At 39.3% G+C, this 22,665-nt stretch overlaps 1 protein-coding gene across 9 annotated transcripts in view; it reads right to left on the reverse strand.

The window, feature by feature from the left end:
• Positions 1–22,665, reverse strand: part of HECW1 (HECT, C2 and WW domain containing E3 ubiquitin protein ligase 1) — a 348,636-nt gene that overhangs the window by 248,027 nt on the left and 77,944 nt on the right. For 3 of the 9 annotated variants that reach the window (XM_074945289.1, XM_074945291.1, XM_074945290.1), the window contains exon 2: positions 12,945–13,002. The exons of the other annotated variants lie outside the window; for them this stretch is intronic. In XM_074945289.1, coding sequence (XP_074801390.1) covers positions 12,945–12,971 — 27 coding nt within the window. In that variant the 5' untranslated portion in view covers positions 12,972–13,002. The remainder of the gene's footprint in view (positions 1–12,944; positions 13,003–22,665) is intronic. 9 annotated transcript variants of the gene reach the window in all.

Genomic DNA, 22,665 nt, shown 5'->3' on the forward strand with positions numbered 1-22,665 from the left:
ACCGCTGCTACTGGAGACATTTATAAGGAGACTGAGAACGTCTCAGAGAGATATAACAATATGCAACAGACTTCAAATGGGATGGAATCTCTTAACAGAAACAGAATTTGGCCCACTATGTCCATATATCAGAGCTATTATATATGTGCAACGGGGCAAATTCATGTTACTAGGACCTTTATTTTTCCATTTCCTGACCTTTGTGCATTTAAAAGTGTAGTTTTATTGTACATTAATGTATCCTATTGCATTTAGCTTCACTGATGGGAATAATTGTACAAGTTAGAAGCAAAATGAAAGGATTGGCCTTGTAGTCAATTGGCAAGATTCTGTGCTGATAAGTGGGATTGATTCCTGATGCAGGCATATCATTTCTCAGGCAGCAAAGACTAGGAATGCTACAGGGGTGGCACTCTCAACAGCTGCAATGAAAATCAACAGCTCATGCCACTCAGCAATCACCTTTCCTGCAAATCATGAGCACTCTTCATTGTCTCTGATGGGACTCTCGACCTATCCTCCTGGGCCACAATAGATAGTAACTGGAATGTGGACTGAATGGTTAGGAGACAAATCCTGGGAGTTCAGCAAAGGAAGTGAGAAACTCCCCACCAAAAAAAAATAAAAATAAAAAAAATCATATAATCCTAGTTAGTTTTCTTTATGGTATATGCTGAAACATACACATATTACACTTCCAAATAAAAGAATCTAAGAATTTAATTTTGTTCTTATGAAACTACTGATGTTACAACATTGCGAATAGCACTATGTAAAAATGACATTTTATTGTTCCTTAAGTGAGACTGCTGTAAGGTTTTACATTGTAGATGTAGACTATTTAATCCCGAGTTTCTAATGATCTTACATTCAGTACCTTTGCACTCATGTACACAGATATCAATCATAAGTGCTCCAAATGAAACACTAGGAAGGCTTCTGCAGCAGAGCACAACTAATATCAGAGATTAATTTGTTAATATTCCTCAGATTAGTAGGACAAGACCTATATCCTCTCACAGTTAGGCAATATAGTAAATGAATGTAATGAGAAGTCATAGAAGCTTGGCTGCTATCACACAAGGACTGGAAAACATTGCAAATACTTTCCTTAAAAGATGTATTCTGGTACATGATTAAAAGGTATTCAAGCAGTATGGCTAAAATATAAAATCTGTGAGGGTTAACCATGCAGAAATAATAAAAGTGTCCTTACAGTATACTTTATAACATAAAAAGTTTCTCTGTGTTCTTTCCAGAGTACAGAATGAAATACAGTAGACACTTGTTTGCAGCAACACCTTCTAAGAGCAGCCATCCCTGGGGAACCCTTTCCCTACTGTGACTTGTCGACACTCCCCATAACAGCAATAGCTGCTTAGGAGCAACATAGCAAAAAGGCATTGATATGTTGCTACTAATGAGCGTCTACTGTACTGAGACTACAATTTCCTTAAGGGATGCTGGAAACTAATTTGAAGTCCAAAATTCAACTTTCAGTTCTATTCCCATTGAAGTCAATGACAAACCTCCCAATGACAAACCTCCCACTGACTTAGAAGAATTGGGATCTACTTCTAGACTACAGGAATATGGAAGGTGCTGTGTTCCCAAAATGTCTGGCAAAAACTGGAATTCTCAACAATTTTCCTGCCAAAATGGGGAAATTCCCCTACAACCTTCATTGCAAACTGTCCCCCAGTTTCCCACTGTGACATAGTATTCAACTCTCCTTCAGTATGAGAAAGTTCCATTATGAGAACATTCCAAGTGCACCTCTGTGCCACACAAACCTTAGGTTACCTCATTTTTCATTTTTGTAAATGTTAGATTTAAAGTTCTGCATAATATAAATGAAGTTATTGATAATGGGTACAGCCATAAGGCGCACGTGAGAGATTACTATAGCAAATATGATCATTGGTTAATAGTGTTACTCTTTAGCCATCCTTGTAAGCAGAAGTTCAGAATGAGCTAGGTTTTCAAGAGTTGGGGGTAAATGCTTTATGATCTTTAAAGCACTGGATTGAACCAGACACTTAGGCCTTGTTTAGACTAGGAAAATAAGTTTGTTTTCCAAATCAAATTAGCTCAATTGAGCTAGCTGAAATCCATGGAAAATCCCACTTATCACCAATGTAGACATACTTTTATACTTCATTTCAATTTTAGCTGCTCAAATGATAGTTTAAGAGGGAACTTTCAGATTACACCAAGTAATGTCTCTAGAAATGAGGGATATGTGAACAGTTTGTTACCTATCCTAGTGTTGCTAACTCTTGCAATTATCACAAGTCTCATGATATATGGTTTCAGAGTAGCAGCCGTGTTAGTCTGTATTCACAAAAAGAAAAGGAGGACTTGTGGCATCTTAGAGACTAACAAATTTATTTGAGCATAAGCTTTCGTGAGCTACAGCTCTCTTCATCGGATGCATTCAGTGGCCACTGAATGCATCCGATGAAGTGAGCTGTAACTCATGAAAACTTATACTCAAATAAATTTGTTAGTCTCTAAGGTGCCACAAGTCCTCCTTTTCTTTTTATGATATATGATGTTTTTCTTAAAACCCCAGCTGCTGGAATCAAGCAACTGCATACATATAATCTTTCATTTACTATGATCAACCCACTCCCACCCATACCCCTCTCCCCCAGTAAAACTCACAAAAACCATCAATCTAATCACTTCAGTATATTAGATATTTTTAGTTCATTTTCTATTAGGTTGTGATTTCTGAAGCCATCATCAATTTTGGTAAATGCTACTGCTTTTGTATGAGCAACTCCCACTGAAGCTGTGGGAATTATGCACCAGTATTTGCTAGCAGAATTTGGCCCTTATTGCTCTAACCTTTCAAAAAGAAAGACTGAAACCACAGACGTAAATATTTCAGAACATGCCGCACGATCTCAAGAAATCATTTATAACCACATATGTGTAATAAAACAAGCGAAACAACAGACATGCGGGGACATAAATCACATGTTAGAAAGGCTGTGAATGTAAGAGTACTATAAAATGGTTAGTGATAGAGCACAACTAAGTTAGTTACCTTGTAATTACCATACAAGATAGATAAAAGATGGGCTATATATTTTGAGACACCTTACAGGGACCTGATTTTCAGAGGGTGGGTGCTTAGCCCTGTCTGAAAAGTGCGAGGGTGTCTCAAGTTGAGCACTCAATAACTGAGGCACCAAAATTACTGAGGCACCAAAATTATTTAATATGCCATCCTACATTACTTTCTAAGACTTACATTTTCAAAAATGTAAGTCTTAGAAAGTAATGTAGGATGGCATATTAAATAAACTTAAATATACATACGAGACTACAAGATCAGATTAGGGACAATGGTAAAAAAGGAGGAACATACATTTTAAAAGGATGTGATCATGGACCATTTAAAAAGTACAGTCATCTAGTTATAGTGATGACATTCTTAGAAAAGAAACTTGATTCCAAGTACTTCTTTCTTATAGACAAGAACTATAGATGGTTCACAACCTGCAATCTGGGGCTTTTGTTCTATTATGGCACCAACCCCATTGTAATTTTTATTTAGCCTACTGATTTGCCCCACTGTATTAAAATTGTTTACTTCCATCACTTTGGGTTAGCTTGCAGTTTTATGGAATTCACATTGCTGTTGTGATTAACTTAACTGGAGTCTTAGAATGAATCTGTTGTGTGGGCAACTCCTCTATACTGTGTATAGAGTCAGACATCTCAAACCAGCTATACAGCTGGAACATGCACACTAAAATGGCCAAACATTACAGGTAACATGAGAATGTGCCCTATTGAGTTTTTTAGTGTTTTAGAACTAAACCCTGAACACCCTACCTACTAAGGATGAACTGGCAATGTACGCTCCCAATTAAATACATGAATATGCTGGAACTCTTACATGACAATCATACTTCAATAATATAACCTTATTTGACTCCTATATATTTTTAAATACTGACTGGTTTTAAAGGGAAACATGTTTGGGTCCTTTTGTTTGCTGTTTTACAATGCACACTATAAAGAAAGTCTGAAATTTATTTATTTATTACTTAGAAATATGAGGAATGTGAAATCTGGTCTTCCCTACTTATTCAGGAAGATTTGTTGGAGGTGTCAGAAATGTGGATTGTGAATTTATCACAGCCCCAGTGGTATAATGTGCAATAACTATGACCTTAAGTGAAAAGGCAGTGAATATTCAATCTCTAATAAAGATGTCCTTCACCCTAAGTGTTTCGCAGGCCTGGTCTATACGAGAAAATTAGGTCGGTTTAACTACATCAGTCAGGAGTGTGAAAAACCCATACCCCTGAGCGGTGTAGTTAAGACAACCTAAGTCCCCATGTATGCAACGCTAGGTGGAAGAATTCTTCTAACCTAGCTAGCACCTTTCAGGGAAGTGGATTACCTACTCATTGGCTTAAGTAGTGTCTATACTGAAGAGATGCAGCTTTGCTGCTGTACCATTTTTTAAGCGTAGACAAGTCCTCAGTCTTAACTTAATTGATGTTAACAAACAAACAATAGAGTCTTAAACAGGCTAAATAAAACAATTATTCGTCCCGTGTTAATCAGGTTTTATTTCCTTGGTACTCATGGAGTCATAACCCTACCCATTCTCCCTCCACAAAAGCCTTCAAATTTAAACAAGACCTAAATTTTGAATGTAAGCAGAACTATATTTTAAATAAAAAATATGTTGAGGCCTTTAAAAAAAACAAGAACAGAAAAGGACACATAACCACTTTCCCCTTTGCAAATGACCGTTTAAAGTAACAGTAGTAAAGTATTGCCTAAGGACTACACAGTAGAAAAGTCACAGATATTGTGAAGTCAAAGGTCAAATGTGTTATTTGACACAATCTTTTCTTTTCCAAAGACAGTATTTTCAAACAGCTATTGCTTAAAAAAAGGTCCCTCTTGGGTGGTTTCTTTGATCTGTTGTTTGGAAGACACATCCATCTCAGTCTCAGAGTTCTCTGAGAAACATGTGCATATGGTATCAGTCATTTTGTTTTTTCAAAGTCTGATGTGTCTGATCAGCAGACTGCCTCTCCCAGCAGAGCCAGTTTTTCAGGGAACACTGCCTATCTATTGACTCATGTTTTCCTGAGGGAGTGGTTACAGCAGGGTGCAGGTGTTCTTTTCTTCTAGAGGTTGAGGAGGGAGAGCCCTTTAGTTTTGTTGACATTTTGTTTGTGTAATTTTATTTTTATTTGTTATTATTTGTACTCTGATAGTGTCTAGAAGCCCCAGCCACAACTGATGCCCTATTTTTCTAGGTGCTTTGCAAACAATACAAATAAACAGTCATTATTTATTGCTATTTGTATTAAAGTCATGCCTAGGAGCCCCAGTCATGGGGCAATACCCCATTGTGCTAGGTCCTATGCAAACACAGACCAAAAAGTCCATTCCTGCTCCAAAAAGCTTACAATCTAAGTATAAGACAAGAGACAATAGATGGATACAGAAAGACTGGGGAACACAAGGAAACAATGAGACAATACCGGTCAGCATAGTAGGCAGTGATGTCAGCACACCAGCAGCCTAACTGTGGTTAAGTGTTTTGTAGGCATTTTGGCAAAAGGAGAGTTTTGAGGGCGGTTTTAAAGGTGAATAATGAGATGGCCCCTGTGACAGATATGGCAAATTTCTGCTATATACTGGACAAACCTTACTGAATTAAGGTAAACCGTATGGAATTAAGTTTAAGAATCTTAGGAGTTCATTGTATTAAAAATGCAAATGTTTACATAAAAAGAAAAGGAGTACTTGTGGCACCTTAGAGACTAACCAATTTATTTGAGCATAAGCTTTCGTGAGCTACAGCTCACTTCATCGGATGCATTCAGTGGAAAATACAGTGAGGAGTTTTATATACACACAGAACATGAAAAAATGGGTATTATCATACACACTGTAAGGAGAGTGATCACTTAAGATGAGCTATTACCAGCAGGAGAGCCGGGGGGGGGGAACCTTTTGTAGTGATAATCAAGGTGGGCCATTTCCAGCAGTTAACAAGAACGTCTGAGGAACAGTGGGGGGTGGGAGGTGGGGAATAAACATGGGGAAATAGTTTTACTTTGTGTAATGACCCATCCACTCCCAGTCTCTATTCAAGCCTAAGTTAATTGTATCCAGTTTGCAAATTAATTCCAATTCAGCAGTCTCTCCTTGGAGTCTGTTTTTGAAGTCTTTTTGTTGTAATATTGCGACTTTTAGGTCTGTAATTGAGTGACCAGAGAGATTGAAGTGTTCTCCGACTGGTTTATGAATGTTATAATTGTTGACATCTGATTTTTGTCCCTTTATTCTTTTACGTAGAGACTGTCCAATTTGACCAATGTACATGGCAGAGGGGCATTGCTGGCACATGATGGCATAGATCGCATTGGTAGATGTACAGGTGAACGAGCCTCTGATAGTGTGGCTGATGTGATTAGGCCCTATGATGGTGTGCCCTGAATAGATATGTGGACACAGTTGGCAATGGGCTTTGTTGCAAGGATAGGTTCCTGGGTTAGTGGTTCTGTCGTGTGGTGTGTGGTTGCTAGTGAGTATTTGCTTCAGGTTGGGGGGCTGTCTGTAGGCAAGGACTGGCCTGTCTCCCAAGATTTGTGAGAGTGATGGTCGTCCTTCAGGATAGGTTGTAGATCCTTGATGATGCATTGGAGAGGTTTTAGTTGGGGGCTGAAGGTGATGGCTAGTGGCGTTCTGTTATTTTCTTTGTTGAGCCTGTCCTGTAGTAGGTGACTTCTGGGTACTCTTCTGGCTCTGTCAGTTTGTTTCTTCACTTCAGCAGGTGGGTATTGTAGTTGTAAGAATGCTTGATAGAGATCTTGTAGGTGTTTGTCTCTGTCTGAGGGGTTGGAGCAAACGCGGTTGTATCGTAGAGCTTGGCTGTAGACGATGGATCGTGTGGTGTAGTCTGGGTGAAAGCTGGAGGCATGTAGGTAGGAATAGCGGTCATGAGGTTTCCGGTATAGGGTGGTGTTTATGTGACCATCGCTTATTAGCACCGTAGTGTCCAGGAAGTAGATCTCTTGTGTGGACTGGTCCAGGCTGAGGTTGATGGTGGGATGGAAATTGTTGAAATCATGGTGGAATTCCTCAAGAGCTTCTTTTCCATGGGTCCAGATGATGAAGATGTCATCAATATAGCGCAATATAGCGCAAGTAGAGTAGGGGCATTATTTCCCCCCCCCCACTGTTCCTCAGACGTTCTTGTTAACTGCTGGAAATGGCCCACCTTGATTATCACTACAAAAGGTTTTCTCCCCCCCCTCCCCCGCTCTCCTGCTGGTAATAGCTCATCTTAAGTGATCACTCTCCTTACAGTGTGTATGATAACACCCATTTTTTCATGTTCTGTGTGTATATCAATCTCCTCACTGTATTTTCCACTGAATGCATCCGATGAAGTGAGCTTCACAAAAAGCTTATGTTCAAATAAATTGGAAAATGTTTATATGTTATTGTGGGATTGTATGTAACGTGTCTAGGAAATATGACTAATGTAATACCTGACAAGCTTTGTGAGCTTCAAAGGCCTCTTTGAAACAATATGCTAGACAAATAAAGGTAAGTGGGATTCTTAAGAAATATTTGGGAGGTGGGGAAGGCAGCTTCTCACTTCTGGACCCATCCTTTTGAAGCTGCGCTCTGGAAAAACCTATTGCTGTTACATGAAGACCAGACCAGAGGCCCAAACTGGAAAAAAGAGTGACTCACATATTCATGGATGTGTTTGTTCCCTCTGATGCTTTTACCTTAAGAATAAATGTGCTTGCTTAGAAAGAGCTGTGGGGTACCTTATTACTGTGGTAATTATCCTGTTCATAGCCTTTGAAGAGAAAGCAAAATTGGCCTACTGAGCAGTCTGTGTTCACAGTGTTGAGAGAGACATGTATCTCCGGCCAAGAGAGGTGACAGCTGGGGAGTCGGAAGCCTGGGAGTGGGTGCCCTTGCTGGACCATGGTAGGGGAATACAGGTGCAGTTGCCCTGAATGGGGACAGCACCATTCCTGCAAATACCTCCAAGTAGAAGTATCCCTGTGCACATGTGATGCCCCACTGACTTCAACAAGGCTGCATGTGAGTGAACTCCTAAATGTGCACACAGTCAATTGCAGGATCGGGACCTAAACAGGTAAGACAGACTAACGGTGGCAGCAATTTTCTATTATAAATGCATCCAAAAAGATATGACAGAAACACAGTATAAACTGAATAAATAAATACACAGATTATTAAGCTACTGTCTGACTTTCCAGGCAAACAATGCAAAATTATAACAAGCTAGATGACATTGCTGCAGCTAGCCAAGGTGAAAAAAAAAACAATCTAAGTCCAAGTAAAAGTGTAAAGTGTAATAAAATTAATCTATCACTGTATATACAGTATACACTGTATGTACAGGTCTGTGCAAACATAGATACAGTGCCATCTACAAAAATACAGCAGGAATTCACAAGAAAAGCTATAACTAGTCTTGTGGAACTTGCAAGTCTCCAACTAAAAATGAATGCAGGGTACATGAGTGCAAGCAAAGTTCCACCAATTTAGAATGTTTTCCATAAGTGTCAGCTACAATTATTTCTCTGCTCTCATAAAACAGAGAGTCTAGGGCTCCTTTGGAAGTTTCCTGCTGCAAAAAAGTAAATCTGGCTCCTTAGGAAACTTGAGAGTTCCAAATGACAACCTCTGTGTAGCAATATATTATAAATTCCATTCATGACAACCTCTTTGCCAAAGATCAAAGCTCAAGTGATTTGCACTGTACATACCACCATTAGAACCCTGAATTAAAAATAGAGTTGTATAATATAGCATGTAGACTATGGACATAGTTCATTATTTATAATGCTCCAGTCTCAACAAAAAATCCTGCACAGAAATCAAAAAGTTAAGTTATTAATATTAATTAAAACCCTTCAGATAGAAGAGCGAATCTTTGCAAACCCAAAGATTGTGTGGGTTTACATGAGAGGAGAATTTGGTCTATATGGCTCAAATTTATCTATGTTGTATTCCCACCACCCACTTCTCTATCACACACACACGGATTTATACCAAACATAGAGGGTCACAAACGTCATTGGTTTTGTAGGCCAAGTGCTTTGCACACACCATAGGCCCCTTGCATTCCTCCATTCCACCCCACAAGCTCTTTGTGTGCCACCCTCCCAGCCCCCTCTACTTCAGCAACGTTCTGCAACCTATCCCCCTCCCCTCATGCCAGGGCCTGTGTGCCCCCCATATTTCCCTCCCACCATACCCAGGGTTCTGTGTGCCCCTCACACTCTCCTCCCCTCATGCCAAGGGCTCTGTGTGCCCCCATACCCCCCTCCTCCCATAATCAGGGATCTGCATGCCCCCATACCAGATTTCTGTCCGCCCCCGCCTCTCCCCATGTCAGGGACTCTGTGTCTCTCCTTTTTCTCCCCCCTCCAAAGTACCTTTCTTCCCCCAGGATTGGAAGGGACATGCAGATGGCTGTCCTCCAAGGCAATCAAAAACAGAGCAACAAAACTGGGATTATCCCACAGTAATGGCAATGGCAATTCTATTAATATCAGATAGTTCAGAGGTAAAATTTAAGTGCCCTCTTTGACAATCATAGTCTGTTGAGATGAAATATGCTTTTCTTTATACTTGATAAGAATAATGCGTTTGCTTTGATGTTGGCACTGTAAGATTTATGATGTCCTTAACTATTCATTTCCATGCTTTTAAGTGCGTGAGTTTTGTAAATGATGTGATGGGAAAATACAGCATTGTCACTGAGCAAATTCAAATTTCGAATGTTTATTTTTTGGGGGTGGGTGTTAATTATGGTTTTTTGTTTTGTTTTGTTTTATATATATATGTAAAGATAAACACAACAGAGCATGTCCCATCTATTTACTCAAGTATTTTCTTGAGTTTTGGATATGTAGTGTAAGTAGTTTTAAGTGATGGGCAGATATTGGGCGTAGCATGGCTAGCTAGCATTACTGCCTATAACAGTATGCTCTATTGCTCAAATTATATTTCAATTTTGCAAATACACCCAGAGGCTATAGCTATAGTTATAAGTCAATGTATAAATAAATAAACCCCTTTAGATGTGAAAGAAGAGAAAGTCTCTTAGTCTAATGGTATTTATAAATTTTAATGATAAAACATAACTTTCAAAAGAACGTAGGTGCCGTGATGTTGGCATAGAAGAGGAGACTTAAGATTTTTTTCTTCTAAATGTAATCCTTACACATCCATACAATCTGCAAATTAGTTGTTCCTACTGCACCTGTGATATATCAGCTTGTGTGAATGTGTACCTCTGCCCTCTACTGTATATAAGGGGATTTACTCACCTGTTTGAAATCTATGTCTGTTAGTCTTAATGCTACTAACAAAGATTCTCCTTTAGCTCAAAGAGTAAAGGACTGTGTGTTGGGAGGAGAATTTTGTGAGCTGCATACCCCATTCTACATATATGCAGTGTAGCTCAGGACCTGTTATCTCTCTGTTTACACAGATGAATTATACATTGCTATGGTTTTTCCAGGGATGTCCTTCCACTGACTGATGGGGGGGGCACCATTACTGAAAATGACCATTCCAGGGACAGAAGGGAAGAGTGGTCAGTGGCAGCTGTGAATTACTTTTAAATTTTCAGTGTAAGCTTGCTCTAACCTGTTACTTATACAGGGGGCATGAAGAACAGGTCCTCCCTCCATTTGGAAAAATATGGTGAGAATTATTTCCCAGTCACAGGTCAGCAGTTGAAATTGTGCAAAATATTTTATTTCATTTAATGTATTTAAAAAAATTATTGGTGAAATGTCTAAAAAATAGCAGGGCTTTGGATCTGTGACACTAACATCCATCACTACTTTGGAAGGTTTGAGCATTGTTGGCCTCACAGGTTGAGGCCCAAAGGAAATTTAAAAGAAGCATCTCTGGAGGAGAGGAGGCATTGTATACTTAAACATAGTTCTTTGCAGCTGCAGGCAACACAGGAAACTGCTATAAACTGTAGTGCATCATATTTAAATAGTTTGGAAAATCATATCTCCTCTGACTAATAGGATACAGCAACCCCTTCCTTTAACCCTCTGAGCTGTGAACCTGGCCATAGTTATCTATAATTTTACCACTTCCAGGTTGAATGGCTGTAATAAGCTCAAGGGCTACCCTTGAAGGTCACTCAGGAACTTTAGCTAGCATAGACTGTGGCTCACTCTCCTTTTAAATGTGACAAGCTGACATGATCATGCAACACATGGGTTCTGGGCTCTGCACAAGCTCCCAATTCCCTTCTTGTGCAATCTAAGCTGTTGGTTGTCAAGTATAAACCTCTGAATGGTCTATGACCACTATGCCTCACAGACCACCTCTACCACTCTGCCCCAACGTATCAGTTATGAGTTACTGGAATGCTCTTTCTATCTATCCCTAAGGTAGAACTGCTGAAGACAGGTGGCAGGATTCTTGGTGGTGAACCCTGAGCTCTAGGAGTCACTCCTTGGGTCTGCACAAGTTTGCAAAGATATTAGGAGGCAGTGAAAGATGCAATTGTGCAATCTGTTTCTCTGTTTTCAGGGTCACTTTCTGGGAAAGGCTGTATTATCACCAATGGATAAGAGTCGATAACCCTGCAGATGGGTCTTTCTTGTGCTCAAGAGATGTTTATTGGTTTTAAATTCTTATAAATGTATCCACATTCTCTTACTGGCTTACAGTAATTATACATTACTTTTGTATCTTTTAGTTATTAAAGAATCTCTCCTATCTCATTCTCTCCATTTGAAAAAAAAACCCATTTATCTTAACTCCTAAAACTAATTGCATCTTCCTTCTCACTTTGTCAGTATTACAAATGCTGTAGAAGCACATAGTCAGAATCCCACTACATTTACAACTCCAGGGAGTTCAAATCATGAGTACTATACAATATTTACATAAAGATACCAATCATTATGATGGCTGCTTATATTTCCTCAGCAATTAGAGCTTCGTCTAATTTGCACACAGAACAAGCACCAAATATCCCCCTAGCAAGATAATTAATGTCTAAGGCCTTTATTGACTACCATAAATTACAAAATTCAATGCACAGAGAACAGGTCCCCATGCAATTGGAAGAACATAATGACCTGCTTCTATATAAGGCAGTATTTTGTATTTTCCAGGAATTCAAGTTATTCTGTGGATTCAGCAGCAAAGAAAAATGTAAAGGTAAGTAACTGAAGACTGTGCTTATTTCAGTGATGGAAATAATACTAGCAAGGCACTTGCACACATTCTGGCTCTTTTTATGAACATATAGCACTTTAGAAAACCCAAGCTCTTCAGAAAGGTGTATAATACAATAACAGTACGTTACTGCATGCTTAGCATCTCACAGATTCAACTATTGTACAGCTAGTGTCAGTCATATACTTTTGAGTTTCACATCATGTATATACTGTGATGACTGATATTTGTGTTTTGATGACTTTGAATGAATTCAAGATTAAAATCTGTGAATTTCAGAAAATGCCCCATGATTGTGAGTGGCTGATGCCTTCGGTGTTTTGTTTAAGTATGAATGTGAGCAACTGCAATGTTGTAGTTGCCTGCTGCTCCCAGGACTTCCTTGTGATCATCTTGCAATGGTTACCATGGCATGGTTGAATAAAATAAATATACCTGTGCAGGGCTTGTTAAAAAAAAGTTTGTATGGGAACTTAATATGTAAAGAAGATTACTTCAAATGAAGCATTGTCAGGTTTAGCTGTAAAAGGATCTCAAATTGCCTAAACTGCGTTTGTTTGATATCTAAATGTATACGGGGCAGCTGCAACTAGCTCTGAGCTATGGCACATTCCATTATGAATGGTAGTGAATTTATAATGGAATGGTATGGATGGTTTTTATAATCAGAAAAATACACTGACCTTAACACTACACAGGTGGAGCAGCATAATGACCCGGCAATTGTAAGCGCATCAATTCCTGGGGAAAAGTTCAATGAGATTAACTCAGCATGTATCCCAAAACCAACATTAGTGATATAAAATACAGAACATTGTGTTTTCTACCAAAATAGATCTTACATATGCCAACATTTAATTTATTTACTTAAATTTTTGATACTGAGTAATTCATATGTTAATTGTACATTCTTTTCTACCAAGGGATATTATTATGATACAGCAGACTTGGATGCTACAACAGTGAATTATGCTTTTAAAAATTATTTTAATTAAGTAAAATAAACTTTTCAGACTATCAAAGATTAAGCATCAGATTTCATTTAGCCCAAAAGGGAAATGAAACAAAACATCCAGCTAAGATATGACAAACACAGACTAGTACCGGCTCTTTAGGCATCGTCATAAGAAATTGGTCAGATTGAAAGAGTTTCGATAGACAACAGTCAACCAGATTTCCATTTAAACCACCAATGTATTTGTAGTGGTGGTACCAGGTGAGTTTCCATTGCAAAGGAAGATAATTTCAGTGCCCTGTACTTGCATTGACCTAGTATCAAACACAATTCAAAGGCAAAAAATCACAGCTGTGTTCTCTGCTTATACTTTGTCCAATATCGAGTAGAGATGAGGAACCTCTGCTCTTCCTATAAACTATAACCAGCTATTCACTTGAATCTTAGGAAAACTTCAGAGAGAAATAATCATGAAATACTAAAATGTAAAGCCTTAGTCATACCATGGGCCAAATCCAGCTGTCATTACTCAGGCAAAATTCCTAAGGATTGCAGAATATCTCTCAATAAAATAAATGTAACTTTCAAGAACCCACAGTACAAGAAAATTAGTAACATTTTAATTCAACCTATATTTAATACTTAGTAATGGCCATTACATTTAATTTTGCAACTTTAATCGATCCCCTCTGTTTCTCTTGCTTTTTTATAGCTTCTTCATTTTATTATCATAGAAACATTTAGACATCTAGAAACATCCTCACACAAAAAGATGATAATAATCTCCCATAACTCTTTAATCTGGGCATCTCTTGAGTCTATCACCCTGCAAACTAAAATTCATACTTATCCTTACTTTTCCTCAGGGTGCTCAAGAATGACTCAGAAAGCTTGCACAGGTAGAAATTTCATAACAGCATGAACAAAGGAGCCTTGGCACACCAAATGTACCACCATAAAAATGTTAATTCAACAAATCACAAAAATGAACAAGACAAGGAAAACAGATGGAAAAAATAAGAATTCAGCAGGAAAACTGCAGTCTTCAGACATTCTTAATTATAAAATAATTTCATTTGATTACATTCCACCTATATTAAAAAACACTGCCTGCAAAATATATAAAAGACATCAAATACAACAGATAAAATAAAATAAAAAGAACAGATATTGACCACCCTTCTCAAATGCCTTTCATTTTGAGGGATGTAACTCAGTTTAGTCCCAAAGTTACATACATTCCATACAAATTTTGTGTTCTCTCTCTTTTATTGAGGAAAATTATTTCTAAAGGAAATAGAGTAGGATGACCCCCAAATGTAGAGAGAGATGTATTTATCACCCCAAAGGAGTGAATCCCACAGTATTTTAACTTTCCTGCATGCATAATTTTTGTGGCCCTCATTTTGGGTCTTTGTCACACACTGCATCCCACATTTGGACTCTGGCATTCTGAGAGGTACGCTTCTACTATGCTTTTGTGGTTCATCCCTTTTCCCCACCTTGTCTTTCTTTCTAGTCTGGAAACTTTTCAGGGCAAGGACAGTGTTTTCTTATGTGCCTGTACAACATCTAACACATTTGGCGGGCACAACTCTAATATAAATTATTAAAGATAATATTAATACAGGGCTAGATTGTGAATTACGATCTTGTCCCTAGGAAGTGTGGTGTATTGGTGTGCTGGCCCTGCGGCAGCCTGGGAGGGAGATATCCACACTGCTCTGGGGGGGGAAGAAAATTACATTAGGTCTATTCTTAGCACAGTGTACACTCCCTGAAATGCCAGCATAGCTTCACCGCCAGGAATATTGGAGGGGGCAGAATCATGACTCTGCTTCCTCTTTTCCCCCTCCCACCCACCTGTGTGAGGAGGGTTGTAGCCTCTCTGTGGACCCTGCTACCCCTCTCGCACAGAAAGCACTGGTGCAAGACAGTAAAGGGGAGGAGGGGGCTATTCCCTTTACTAACTTCTCATGGCATGTAGGATGAGCCACAACCTGGCCTATAAATGAGGTACACCTTGTATAGGACCAGTCCTGCAAAATGCTGCATGTGGATTAAGTTAATGGGCGCTGAGTGTACATAGCACTGTGTAGGATTGGCCCCTGGTGTTGACTGGAGAGGCTGAGTGACAACAGTATTTTCTACATGCAGAAAACCACTGAATTTCTGTTATCTATGGTGAAGGTTAAAAAGAAAGCAAGCACTGTTCTCCTATATTAATCAGACTTTGACAGATCTTATAGGAAATAGAAAGAATGCAAATTCACTATCCATGCTCCTCCTATGTGAGTTTTGCTGGCTATATTCCTAGCAGGATATAGACCTTAGATTGTTCAGTCTAACCTAAGTCAGAGCCAAGGTGCGGGTGAAGCTGGACAAAGAATCCAGGATGCATAACCCTCTCCCTGACACCCCATCTCCCTACTGTGCTGTGCAGATCTTTGCTGAAGTAGATAATCTGACCTTGAGGTCTTAAAATTAATCAGCTTTCTTCCCCCACCCCTCAAAATGTCTCTGAGCCAAGTGCTTACATGTCTCTAATGCTGAAAGGGGAAGAAGCCTTTACCAGAGCAAACTGATATATGTTATTGTCAACACTACATGGTGCGTGCAAGCTACTGCAATTGGTACGCCATGGTATGCAGCTCTTTGTTCTTGATGAGATATGATAAGTTCTCATGTCCAAAATGTTTACCCTGTCTGATTTTGGATGGAAAGAAAATCTCTTTCATTGTCATAGTTATTTTTGGTATTACTAAGAGCCCTGTCTCCAAAGCCCCATTAAATGGTGTGCGACGGTGTTCCATTCCAGCAGCCCATCTTGTTCTGGATCCTGTATGCATATGTAAAGGTTTACAGGCTCATTTGCTCTTCAAGAGAGAAGGCACGGATCTACCCATCCTCCAGCTTTAGCAGTGCGACAGCAAAAGCATGCTGTGGGGGAAAGGTGATATCTAGACCTACACAGGGATGAATTTAGGTTTAAATGAGCCTGGATCCACCAACATTTTGAGTTTTCCAAGACAGCTTCTTCCTCCCACCCCAAATTCCCCAACACAGTCTCCCTCCGAGCTCTCCTAGAGTGATTGTTGTATTCCTCCCATTATTCAGCCCATGGTTCCTGCTCTACCTCTAACACACCGGTACCTCTCAATCCCTTCTGACTGTGGGATCAGGACTGGAAGGATCCTGCCTTATTTACACTCTTAGCCTATTCAGGATTGAAGCTATATGTCCTCTTTTCACTGGCTTTCTGTTCAGTTGGGAGAAGTGGAGGCAGGTCAAACTGGTCAGTCATTTTAATATCAGAAAATGGAGACTAGAGGATATCAATGAGAGTATATTTTCACAAAATGAAAATGGTCAGAGATCTAGAAATATAGGCATAACCCCCTATGGGGTTTACCTTGGCTTCCATGGTGTCTCCGTGCCAATCACTTAGGCAGGGACACTGTGGATTTCCAAGGAAACCCCAGGGAGTGGAACACTGCCCCAGGAAGTAGCATGCTCAAGGGCAGGCTCAGCAGCTCAGTTGCCTCATAAAAAAAAGGAAGAGAAGAAAGATGCTAGTTCGAGCCTAAGAGGCCTCTGCCAGCTCAGAGGAGTTAATGCAGCATGTTCCTGGATGGCCACCAGCACTCCTTCTCTAAGGAGGAAGCGGAGAGAGAGAAGGATTAAAGTGAGGAAGATTGGCAGGTTAAGCCTGGAGAAACTGAGCTACCCAAACCAACGAGGAAGGTTCTCGGGATAGTCTGCTGGGAGAGTTGATAAAGAGAGAAGAGCCATGTTGGAAAAAGAGACAGGAGTCCTCTACTGAAGGGAGACATGCTTTTTGGTGAGGTTGGTAGTCCCAGGCCTGAATACAGGGTCATTCCTGAAAACTGGCCTCTGAGGACTTGGCAGCAATATCCCTAAGTTTGTTCCGGTCCCTGTTCATAGTAACTCTCACTTTACAGGTTTCATTTGGGAAAGCTCTCAACTAATTTAGGAATAGATTAGTCCTTTAGCTCCCTAGCTAAAATAGTTACCGCAGGGCAAGAAATATTCCTGTTGTTAGATCAGGCATTCCTGCTTGTTTTGACCTACAGTGGGGTCTTATAGAATAAGAAGTAAGGATTTAGGATTTTAGAATTATGTTCATATTGTCTGTGCCTGTTTCCTGAATTCCCTCAAAGGCGGAAGCAGTATGATTTCGGTAGTGAAAAATTCTACATGACAAGCATAAGATGGCGTGGACCTCGACCAAGGCTATCGGACCCCTCTTACAGCTGCTGAGGGAACCAGGATCTAAACCTGAGGATCATCCACATCATGGGTTTGTGAGTGCATCAACCCTTAGTTTGGTAGTCAGGAACATTGTTTGGAAGACACCTATGAACTGACTGTGGGATAATTTGCTGTTTACTACTACTGAATACACAGCTCTCACCAGCCAGCCAGGGCCCCAAGGTAGTATACATTCCAACAGGACATGACAGTCTTATTCCCCTCTGATGTAAGTCGGGGATTGGGCACCAGTGACTAAGAGTATTTGTCTGTATTGTTAATTAATATTTATCATTTGTTGAATACAATGACCTTATCTAATTTACTGCATGTCTCCATGTTATTCCCTGGAAGTCTATCAGCCCCATGGCTGGGTCAGGGTTAAACAGTAGTTAGAATGTTTTCCTTTCAAGCAGCATCACTGGTACTTTTGCCAGGAAGGAGTGTGGGCGGTGGAGGCATCGCCAAGTACTTGTGTATTGGAATAATACAAAGAAAACACTCAGCTGAGGCTGGAGGCAGGACTCAGAAGAACCCAGGCCTGTCTGTCAAACCCATAAGAAGAGCGGCACCAGAGGAGGTAACTGGGTAGAATAGGGGCCTTACACAGGGAAAGATTTTTTATTTACACCTTTAAACTACTCTGGCAATATAGTAGGTATCATTGTAATTCAGAGTGATGTAACTGGGCCTTCTCATAAACGACAACCAGGCCTATGTACTTTTGTTGCTGCCAAGAATCTGCTTCGTCCTGAACAATCAGAAGATTCACCATACACTTATAAATACTGGTATGCCTCTGAGCATCAGAAAGATCTTTCTAAACATTAATAAAGAAGCCTAATTTCAAACCTCAACTAGATAAGTATCACTAGCCCCATTTTACGAACTAAGAAACAGAGGTCAGTGGGCCTGCAGTTTCAAAAATGTCCATATATTCTGGGTGTTCAACTTACACTTGGGACCTGATTTTCAGAGATGTCATGCACCTGAAGTTATGAATGACTTCAGCTGACACAATGGTTTCAGTCTGTGGGTCTTAGATTGTAAAATCCCTTTGGGCTGCAACCATATCTTTTTCTGTGTTTGTACAACACCGTGCATACTGACAGTTCTCAATAAAAACTAAAATAATAGTAATATGAATGATATATGTGGGAAAAGGCTTAATTAGAGTTGCTGTGAGAATCTACACTCCTGGTTTTTTTTATTTGCCTGCTTTTCGTTTTGTATTTAATATGTGAATTTAGTGCTGGAGAAAGGAGCCAGAGTGAAACCCCTGAAAACAAAAGTCCTATGCTTAGCCACAGAACAATTACAAGAACGGCAGCACAAGCTTCCCCACACTGTTATACTAGTGTGCCTCAGTGCTGACCTGGACAGAGACCCCAGACCACATTTAGCTTGATAGGGTAGCTAAGTGTACACATACCAGGTCTTCAGCTGGTATAAATTATCATAGGGCCATTGATTTAAATGGAGCAATAACAGTTTACACCAGCTAAAGATTTGGCCTCAAGTCTTTGGCCCCTCTTCCAAAAAGATTGACAATGAGTGCCAGTTGTGATTTTTCTTGTAAAGTAGACATTAGACTACCAGAAAAGGGATGACTGAGACAAAAACTTTTTAATACAGGCCCCCAACTGCTCCTGATATAGGTGGGATCTGAATTGTGACTTACATCTACCAGCCTAAACCCATTTTGGGCACTAAGGGGTAATCCATCAGTGAGAAAAATTTCATTGCTACCCCATGTCAGGTGGTCATCATCAGGGTGGATACAGAGGCTGGAAGTGGTGCAGTTTTTCTATATCATGTAATGTTTAAATGTTATCGGGCATCCAATCCAAAAAAATCATAAAATCACATAAGGGCCATAAACTTGTAGAACCATAATTTAATTTTGACCAACATTGGCAGAAGTCTTACTAAATATAATTGATAATGCAACCGTATACTCAAAAAAAGTACTGTTTAGGAAAGTTTGGGACATACTGTGCCCCAGGTGATATATTTTATGCATTTTCCCATACTCTTTTGCTGTTGGTTATAGCAAAAGCCTGTAGTCACACAACAGCATGAGCTTGTTTGTACCATGTAATAAATCAAAATATTTGTCAATATTTGTAGAATGGACTGATTTGAGAAAAGTTTTTCTAAGTGCTATTTTTATGAAGTTATGCAGATAATAAGACCCTGCCTCCTAATTATAAAATGTTTTCTGTGTTTAAAATGCTCTGGGAGACTTCATGAACAGCACCCAATCACTCCAGCAGCTCATGGACACTTATGTTACCAAGGAAAAAAACTGTTCAGATACATTTCGGTTCTGGGAAAACTACGAATGGATTACATAGCAGCAAAAAAGAGACTATGACAAGCCCATGGAGCTTGATGCATTTGCAGAGATGATTCCATTTGACTTTCAGTGTGGTCATGTGAATTATGCTAAATGGGGTTGTGTGAATATAGACTTCTGGGGGAGGCTAGAAAAATGTCATTGCTGAGTCATGCTAAGCATATATCTGGTAGTCATCACTAGTGGGTAGATGCTGGAAGTGGTGCAATTCTTCTATATCCCATAATCAATGCATAAATGTTATTGGGTATTGTGATGGGACTTAACTCCCATCACCTGCAAAGCTAGTGACAGTGCTCAATCAGTCATGCTTTGCACATGGGTAGGTAATTAACTAATTGGCTCCTGGCCGGGGGTGGGGTGGGGGGGAGAGTTAATCTGGCGGGTAGACTATAAAGGATCAATAGTAAATTTATGCCTGTAAGCAAATTGAATATTTACCAGAAACAAATAATGGAGTCTAAGACAGAACAAGCTGTATACATTAAGCAAAAAAAATGCTAGTTAAACTACTACATCCACCTCCCCAAAAAAGAACTGATGTCACTCATCTTGAAGTCCCATAAAAGCTGGATATTGTATCTGCAACTTCAATTTCTGAGTGTCTGGGCAAGCAACTCTTTGTCAAAGCAGCCAGTGCAGACGAGGGCAGTGAAAATAAGACTTGGACTAATAAGGGGTATGACAGTGATATAGTAAACTATCTTGTATTAGAGCAGAATGTTAAAGCTATTAGATTTCAAAGAGGAAAAGGTACAAGATAAACAACTTTATTTAGTGCTGCCTAAATGCCATTACTTCTCTCTCACTGCAGTGAGCCACTAGAGCAGGAAGCTTGTGCCTACAAAGCAGTCTGCTTCAGGTATAATAAATTATTGCTGCATTTCTCTGGAGCTGGCAATCTCCTCAACTTATCTGATGAACTGTGGCACAAGAACGTCCAAGTATCTATTCGCAGCACAAAGACCACGCTACACCCCTTGCTCAGTGCTATGATTGGTATTTGCAGCCTACAAGTTTACATTTATTATTTACCAAAGAGAGAGAGAGAGAGAGAGAGAGAAATTGAGAGAAAAGCTTCTAATTGGTACAGATAAAATGCAAAGCTCCTGTCCAAATTTGCTGTAGCTAAGGTTTTTTTCTCATCCCTAAAACACTCAGAATGCTTCCTGTTTGTACAAAACCTTGCCCTTACATTTCCAGTGCCCCATTGTGGTGACACATAACCACTTCACTGCTGCTGACTTTAGCAGACAGGACCTAACATTCTTACTATTTCAATGGAAACTATTTCAATGTGCCCCATTTTGAGTAATAAAGCCTTTAGCTGGTCATTCACGTTCTAATTCTGAACAACAAATTTGTTTAAAAAATTAGACTTTTAACTCTTAAATGCTATTTTGGACATCCAAGTGCAGAATTTGGACCTTCTATTTCAAAGGATTTTACAAGCTGTGGGTCAGATTCTCTGCTCAACGTTGTGACATGATAATTTTGTTCACTAATTTCTGACACTCTTATAAACACATAGTCTAGGTTTGCAGCACAGTAAACACTAGTAGTTGATATCACTTGGGTTGCTCCATTCACTTTTTCAAGACAGCTTGTGTATGGTTGATATTAAAGGATGATACAAAAATGAACAAATGCTTCCAAAAAAAGGAAGCCCTACGGTGGGGAAAAAATACCACACCGGGAATCTCAGCTGACTGATTGCCTCCACTCTGTTCTGTATAAAAAAGCTCTCTGAATTATTGTAACACATCCCAAAGAACATCCTTAGTGGATGTGAAAGATTGACAATCCAGTGCCACCTCTGCCTGCTGTAAATAAAAGAAAAATCTAGAGAAGCTGAAATTTTCTTTACTGTTTATGTGAAAGACAATTGTGCTATGGAATTGGGATGTTAGCCAAATTCTGTCCTGATTTATAGCCCATGATATCCTGCCCATGTATTCCTCACATCCAGCCCCCAGCTTACATTTTCATGCTACAGAGACTTTCACGGTCAGCAATACAGGGGCTGAATTCACCCCTAAATGTTTGTATTTTTCAAAGATGCTATGTATGATAAGTGATGTTTAATACAATAACAATAAGAATAAATAATGGTAACCTCTCTGCCTCACATTCCCAATCTACATAATGGAGAGAATGACACAGACTTCTCTATCTTACAGGGATGTTTTTAGATCTAGTCAGGAATTTTCTGTCCAAATGATTTTTCAATGGAAAATGCAGTTTCTACAAAGTCAAAATTTGCCAAGTAAAAATTTCAATTTTGTCATTTTCTTTTATTTTCGATGGGGAAAATTAAAACTTTTTTTTTTTTGTTTCAGGTCAGTTTGACCGAAATTGAAAACTTTCGGTGTGTTGAACTGAACAGAAAGTTTCATTTCGAGTCAGTTTGACATTAAACTGCATCTGCTGATTTTCGTTTAGCTCTAGGTGTAATGAAGATTAAACTTTAGAGAGCGCTTTGAGGCTCTAAAGCACTATATAAATTCTAACCAGTTTATTTGAGCATGAGCTTTCGTGAGCTACAGCTCACTTCATCGGATGCATAGCAAAAGCTCACGAAAGCTCATGCTCAAATAAACTGGTTAGTCTCTAAGGTGCCAAAAGTACTCCTTTTCTTTTTTCTTTTTACGAATACAGACTAACACGGCTGTTACTCTGAAACCTATATAAATTCTGAGTACTAATACATTCAAATGATCAAAACCATCTTTATTTTTGCCCATATCTAGTACATACTTAATTGTTATAGAATTTAGTATCAAGAGAGTTTAAATTACTCTGGTTGTGAATGCCAAAA

The sequence above is a fragment of the Natator depressus genome, chromosome 2, assembly GCF_965152275.1.
Source record: "Natator depressus isolate rNatDep1 chromosome 2, rNatDep2.hap1, whole genome shotgun sequence".
Taxonomy (NCBI): domain Eukaryota; kingdom Metazoa; phylum Chordata; order Testudines; family Cheloniidae; genus Natator; species Natator depressus.